The following is a 7,015-nucleotide window of genomic DNA, read 5'->3' on the forward strand; positions in this document are numbered from 1 at the left end:
CCTCTGCGCGAGGAAGAAGTAGGAAGGATGTTGTCACCGAGCAACATCTTGCTCCGGTAAGTCGATTTTTCACAGAAACCCCCGAGGCTGTGATATAGGCTATTTGGCTCTTCACTGGGAGCATCTGCTACAGTGCAGTGTGCAGTGAGTGACTAAAGGGGGCTCTCAAACGTCCAATTCTGCATCGCGCGCAATAGAATTCTCTGATTCTTTGGGTCGCTATAGATCACTGCACCACTAACTCGTGGGGAGGGAGCATAAGTGAACTAACAAACTTGCTGCCCCACCAAACCGCAGAAACCAACTCCTTCGTTTGACTTCCCCAGTTAGTTTCACAGCCACGCATTCTACTACCCACCGTACAGGTAGCGGGCATCTCAAACATACTAAATATATCCAAAGTACACCCTACGTTACCTGGCCACTGAACACATAGTATGTCACCGGTTCTCACCTAAAGATTTTATAAGCTATATATCATCTTACGCGGTCCTTGAACCTTTCGTTCAAACCATACAATCTAACAAAGAGATCAACCAACCATGACCGAGTATCCACCAGTGAGTGAGACCCTTCGCAAAAAGAGATTAACGGCAACCATGAACCATCGACTACCGCCGTTGCGACTCCTCTCCCTAGGTATAGATTAATCCAATTAGAGTCGTTCCATTTATTAAATTTCTTTGGCTAATAAGTATTCCGATCAGATGGCGGAGGGGTCCGTGGCTTCAGCACAATAATGCTTGTCCAAGAGCTAATGCTCAAACTCTTTCACGAACTTTATGGGCGCGCTCCCAGAATGGAAGAGATCCCCAAGCCATGTGACCATTTCGACCTTATCGGAGGGACAGGAACTGGCGGGTATGCTACCCCACGTGTTTTCATCTCATATACCGCAGAGCGCTGATGATCGGATCAAATAAAGACTTATTGCGATTCTTCTTGGCCGCCTTCGTCTCGATCTCGAAACGTGCAAGAAAGTGTACATCCATGTGACAAAAAAAGTATTTGAAACGGATAAGACGATAGCAGGGCTACCGTATCGGAAGACATTGTTTAAAGCTTCAAAGCTTGAAGAGGCGATCAGGGAGGTAATGCGGGAGTATGCTGGGCGTGAAGATGAAGAGAAGGAAGGTTTCCAGAAAGGGCATCTGCATATCAATCCTGTGACGAGGTCAAATACGTCTGATTCATATAATAGCTCGCAGGGAAGCAGGAGCAGTTGGAGATCGGGGTCAGCAGCATGGGGCAATGGAAACATGAACGAACCGTTACTTGATCCGAGGCCCAAGATCTGCAGGGTGTAAGGATAATCAATCATTCGGGAGGGACTAAGATGGGCTTTTGACTGACAGAACTTTATCTCAGGTTTTTGACAGCAGTATATAAAGGCTCAGACGACACAACCTCACCTGCGCTCCTCCGGACCTACAACTCCACACATGCAACGGCACCTTCCTCCGATATAACAATATGGGAAGCCGGTCGCGCAACATGTGCGACCTATCCAGCCTTCAAGTCGATCCAGATCGGGCAAAGCATTTTCCTCGATGAAGGATCAGGGCGTTACAGTCCTGTAGCACAGGTTCTTGAAGAAGCCCTCGTCCACGAATGGCCTGGCCGAGAGGTGGGTCTTCTTGTCTCTATTGGTAGTGGGAAAGCCCCAGAAATAGAGTATAAGAAGGAAACATCCTCTATGATCGCAGCCTCGCCACTGGGAAAATTCATTGAGGCTAAGGAAAAGCACATGGCAAAGGTTCTAGACTGTGAAGAGGTTCACAAAGAGCTTTTGGATGGGTTACATAGGACAGGGGTGAAGACGGAGAATTATGTGAGGCTGAACGTTGAGAGCGGGATCACGGATTTTGGGATGAATGAGTGGAGTAGGATTGCCGATATTTCGACTAGAACAAGGGCTTATCTAGGCCGGCCGGACATTCAGGTCATAAACCAGTCTGCGGCAGCTAAGTTAGCGGAAATCGCTAGGATCTCCAGCGGGAGGAATACGGTAAGCTTGGTTGTTTTATCCCCTTTTGGAAGATGTGGAGGGAAGGCTTATTTTTTGGTGCGTTTCACAGATTGATCTTCTCAACCGAGAGCTGCCAGACTTGCCCACTAGAACTTCTGATATTCGTGAGGAGTTCGACGATGATGAAGTCAGAAAGCACTTTGAACAACTCGACCGAATCGCTGCCAGAATTAGGGTTTAATACAACGGTTTCACTTATTTCTTTCTCTCTCTATTTTTTATTCTAATTTTCAATTTTGCTTTCATGTGTTTTCGTCAAGCGGGAGTAAGGGTTAGAATTGAAAGGTTTACTTACGGTTTGTACATACATACTCTAGTCTCTGCTACCTACCAATTAATGGCGCAGTTTGCTTTGCTTTTGTTCTCCACATGGAGTTAATCAATCCCCATGATGATCACGGGCACCTTTTTTTTCTTTCTCTTTTTTTTTTTTTCCTGATGATTACTCACCGGCCCTCGTACCGAAAGCCCCGCTGCATGGGCAGGGGTTGCGGGTTTCTTGGCCTGCCTATTTCTCAATATCAAAGCAATTTTCCCTGGGTTACTCAGAAGCTGTACCAGGTCCTGTAAAATATTGCCCAGAACGAGAAATACGAGGATAATCGGTAGTGGGTAAGGCTCCCGCGTTTGGGGCTGCGGGGTGGAAATTTCACCTTCCGGTACTCTGGATCCATGGGAGGTTTCAACTTTCTAGAGTTCTGTCTCTGTCAATTGTTAATCCCGGTTAGTTGCCACTACTAGTATTTCCAACCCCAATCTGGCTAGCAATCAGTAGGACACTAATAATAATAACAGCTTTCGGACACCTTCCCGATGATCCCCGTACGTGCTATCTTACCAAAAAGCCATAAAGATATCAATGCGCATTTAGCTAGAGCACTTAAGTGACCTAACGAGTTTACAGGGCTTGCTAGCTAGTCTAGCTACATCCTTAAATCTCCTCTATAAAACTACCATAATATGGGGGGCCCATCCTCGTAATCCCCCACAATATTCCAACCTCCGTATTCCAGGCACCTAGCTATCCAGCCAGTACCTACGCAGTATCATACGTAGGAATTTGGAATACATCATGGCGTCGAGCTCAACCTCCACCGCTACCTCGACCCCGTTCGCCCTCGAACTCCTCCCGCACCCCCCAACCCCCGCAGCCAAGTCACCGCTCGCCTCAATCACCACTCGGCAGTCGACAAACCGCAGCCATGACGAGGAGAACTCACCTGTGGGCGACCAGCCGCCGGAGGGCGCAACGGTCTTTGAGAGGCCGAATGTCTCGGAGGTGAAGGGGCGGCTGATTGCGGCGAATTTTGCGGTCTTTTTAGCAGGGCTGAGTGATGCGAGTACGGGTGCGCTCATCCCGTATTTGCAGGATGCGTATGATGTGGGGTTGCTGTTTGTGGCGCTGATGTGAGTGTGATCATTGACCCCCCGTTGGAGTTGAGTACGAGGGTTTATGGATTGAAGACGCCTTGATATATACAGCAATTGCTGTTTACCAGGGTGGCTTCAATCCGGCCGTATGGATAGATTTGGATTATCATAGGTGCTAATTAGAGTTATAACAGATATCTAACCAACTTCGCTGGCTGGCTAGTAGCTGCTTTTACCAATGTGCATCTCACTGCGCGGATTGGCATGGGCGGTGCCTTTGTCTTTGGCGCATTCATGCAAATGGCCGCCTACTGCATCATGTTCTGGGTACCTATATAACCCTCCCTCCCCCCTCGCTCCTCTCCCCCGCATCCATAACTAACAAACCTCCAGAAACCCCCCTACCCCGTCTTCGTCTGCTCCTTCTTCTTCTGCGGTCTCGGCCTCGCCTACCAAGACGCGCAAGCCAACGTCTTTGTCGCAAACGTCAACAACGCCCACCGCTGGCTGGGCCTCCTGCACTCCCTCTACGGCGCCGGTGCCCTAATCTCGCCGTTGATTGCGACGCTTATCGCATCCAAGACGCCGTACTGGCACTACTTCTATGTTGTTGTGCTTGGCCTTGCGGCCTTTAACCTGGGATTGCTGAGCTGGAACTTTAGGAAGGACCTGAAGGGGACCGCGGCGGCGAGGGATAGCGCGAGTAAGGATCTGAAAAGCGCGCTGAAGGAGCGCAGTGTCATTATACTCAGTCTGTTCTTCTTCCTGTACGTTGGCGCAGAGGTCACCGCAGGCGGCTGGGTCGTCGAATTCCTGATCCGCGTCCGCGGCGGCAAAGCCAGCGAAGTCGGCTACGTCGCCTCCGGCTTCTGGGGCGGCCTGACCGTCGGCCGCCTGGTGCTCGCCGACATCACGCACCGGTTCGGCGAGCGGCGCATGGTGATGTTCTACGTGCTGCTCAGCGTGGTCGTGCAGCTCATCTTCTGGTTCGTGCCCAGCCTGGTGACGAGCGCCGTGATGATCAGTTTGCTGGGCTTCCTGCTGGGCCCGCTGTTCCCGACGGGCATCTCGGTACTGACGAAGCTGCTGCCGAGGGAGCTGCATACGGCGGCCGTCAGCTTCTCGGCGACGATGGGGCAGGCCGGGTCCGCGGCGTTTCCGTTTATGACGGGCGCGATTGCGGCGGGAAGTGGCGTGGGCGTGCTGCAGCCGGTGTTGGTGGGGTTGTTGGCGGGGATGGCGGGGCTGTGGGTGTTGCTGCCGAGGACGAGGAGGCCGACGGTGTAGGTTTTAGGGGGCTTGGGGTTATTATTTAGGTTATTTAGGATTTCATTATAAGGGTATCAAAACAGAAAAATATATATAATATCATTGACCCTGAGGTGTAGTGTGGGCTGGCGTGCTTTAAGGGTGACCTGTGTGATATGTGCAAGGGGGAGATATATCAGGAAGTGCCCTCGCTCTATCATTTTTACCCATGCTGCTCTATATACCATTCTTTGCCGGTCTTAATACCATCATGTTGCCATTTTCTGACCCCCTTGAAGTCTACTCGCTCATGGCTGTTCTAGGCAATAGATGCCAGTGATGCCACCGCCGTAGTCTGGTTCTAATAAACACTCGAGGCAGGCAGAGATGAATAAATTAAACCTAACCCTAAGCACATATTCAATTAAACCATTAAGCACTAGATACGTATAAGATTGTTTATTAATATTCACGTATACGTATGGCGATCGGTACGTATAAAAGGTGGAAATCAATTAACCATAGCCTTCCATATCTTCTCCTATGCACGCTCTATCTGATTGCTTGGTCTCGTTCCGGCCATTGAAACACAACACTCGAGCTCCGCTTCGGTACGGCATCATTTTGCGGCGCTCACGATAAGCTTGTTGGCCGTGAGCCTTGATAGAGGGGCCCACCATGTATTCCAGCTGATACGGTCTGCTGCCTATGATTTGATATACTTCGACAACGACGAGAGCAGTGACGACAGTAAATGGGATCTGTTCAGCAGCCCACGGTCCACGATACGACTACACTCGCTCTCGAGGCGAGCCAGGCATCCTTGTACATACTCGGGCAGCTCCGAATCGGAGATTTCTTTTTAGCGCATCGTTCTTTCTGGGGCTATCGACCCAATAGACTGGGTGGTGTGCCTTTACGATGCGTTTTTGCTCCAACATGTATATGTAGCTCCATCCAGATCCACACCAGGCCAGAATGATGACCATTCCCCGTCAACAATCGTGCAGGACGAGCAGGCCAATCAGAGATTACCACGGACCCCCCTCTCAACACCACGGGAAATCATCCCTTGGGGGTTTTCAGCCAATCGGCGGGCGCCTAGAAACACGGTCAAACAAATACGGCACGAGTCAGAAAACAGCACAGAGCAGAGCAGAATGGCTTCGGAGCAGATGTCGACGGGGAAGCTGTATGCGGCCCTCATATCGAGGCTGGAAAACGATAAGGCGGAGCTGGAGAGGGAGAGGAACTTTCTGAAGAAGGAGCTGGCAATCCAGACATACCGGAACCGCAAGTTGGAGAAAGAGATAGAGGAGCTGAAGAAACGAGACCGGAAACAAACTGCGTCAGCGCGGCTACCAAAACCACGAATTGCAAATGTGAGGAGGCCTGTAGAACTGGCAGACAGCGACTCGGACTGTTCAGAGAGCACCACAACTACGACCGACACCGAACTAGAACGAACACCGGCCCCCTCTCCAAAGCTGTCGCCTGAAATGAGACCAGTAACAACGCCACAGACAGTCATGCCGTTGTGGATGGCTCTTGCCGAAGAAACGATACCCGAACGAGCAGGTTCAAGCCACGAGATAACCACGCCCCAGCCTCCCCCACTGGAGGAAGATGCAGATGACAATGGGACCCCACTGGAGAAAGATGATGACAACGGGACTGACGACAATATCATCACAAACTCATCGAATCTTTGGGATGATTGGAATGAGACAGCGGCGGTTTCTAAACCCTATTATGGTATGGGGAAGTTGGTGGAGTTACCAGGAGGGATACAAACAGCCTTGACGATTGACCATTTCGGGGTCAAAGTCAGGTTGATCAGGGCAGATCCAGAACATTATGTATCTCGGCTTAGATTCATGTGGTTCAGATATAGGTGTAGGTTTGGGTGTATTTGTGGCAAGTGTAGTACAAAGACGCTCGATTACTCAGTAACTAGAAGGTTTAAGATCGTGGATGATGAGTTGCATTTAGACGAGGAAACCGAAGCGGATTGCGGTATAGTTTCAGAGTTAGCTATAGAAGCGGAGAAGGATCTTGAGGGGGAAAATAACGCTCATGTCGGGGTACATGACGAGACAGGATAAGGGTGCTGCTGGCTGCCTTGTGCATCTTAATCATGTACTCGTAGATTTTTCTTCTCTGTTGATCTTGGTTACGGGGGAGGTTTGGATATTCAATTGAGTTTGTAGAAAAGAGAATGGGGTTCCAATTCTGTTTCTCATGGATCGGTGCTGCGATAATCATCCGTGGTATTTGAGCGTACCCACGGGGGGGTTGATAGGCTGGGACTACTGCCTTGAGAGTGAACTCAACCGGGCCAAAATAAGGTGGCTGATCACAGACCAG

The 7,015-nt window shown here is 50.2% G+C and overlaps 3 protein-coding genes across 3 annotated transcripts; all 3 read left to right on the forward strand.

Moving 5' to 3' along the window:
• Window positions 1–542: 542 nt before the first annotated feature.
• H6S33_010392 (uncharacterized protein) lies at window positions 543–2,210 on the forward strand (the record flags this gene model as incomplete). The annotated part of the gene is made up of 5 exons (XM_044841772.1): window positions 543–639; window positions 708–861; window positions 926–1,303; window positions 1,369–2,008; window positions 2,079–2,210. 5 exons carry the CDS (start codon window positions 543–545, stop codon window positions 2,208–2,210), a joined length of 1,401 nt encoding a protein of 466 aa, XP_044697535.1.
• An 891-nt stretch (window positions 2,211–3,101) lies between these two features.
• Window positions 3,102–4,687, forward strand: H6S33_010393 (uncharacterized protein; the record flags this gene model as incomplete). The annotated part of the gene is made up of 3 exons (XM_044841773.1): window positions 3,102–3,436; window positions 3,595–3,727; window positions 3,794–4,687. The coding sequence occupies 3 exons, from the start codon at window positions 3,102–3,104 to the stop codon at window positions 4,685–4,687; spliced, it is 1,362 nt and encodes a 453-aa protein (XP_044697536.1).
• Window positions 4,688–5,808: 1,121 nt separating this feature from the next.
• H6S33_010394 (uncharacterized protein) lies at window positions 5,809–6,753 on the forward strand (the record flags this gene model as incomplete). The annotated part of the gene is made up of 1 exon (XM_044841774.1): window positions 5,809–6,753. The coding sequence occupies one exon, from the start codon at window positions 5,809–5,811 to the stop codon at window positions 6,751–6,753; it is 945 nt and encodes a 314-aa protein (XP_044697537.1).
• Window positions 6,754–7,015: the final 262 nt, after the last annotated feature.

Source organism: Morchella sextelata, assembly GCF_020137385.1.
Source record: "Morchella sextelata strain SCLS chromosome Unknown scls_4, whole genome shotgun sequence".
Lineage (NCBI taxonomy): Eukaryota > Fungi > Ascomycota > Pezizomycetes > Pezizales > Morchellaceae > Morchella > Morchella sextelata.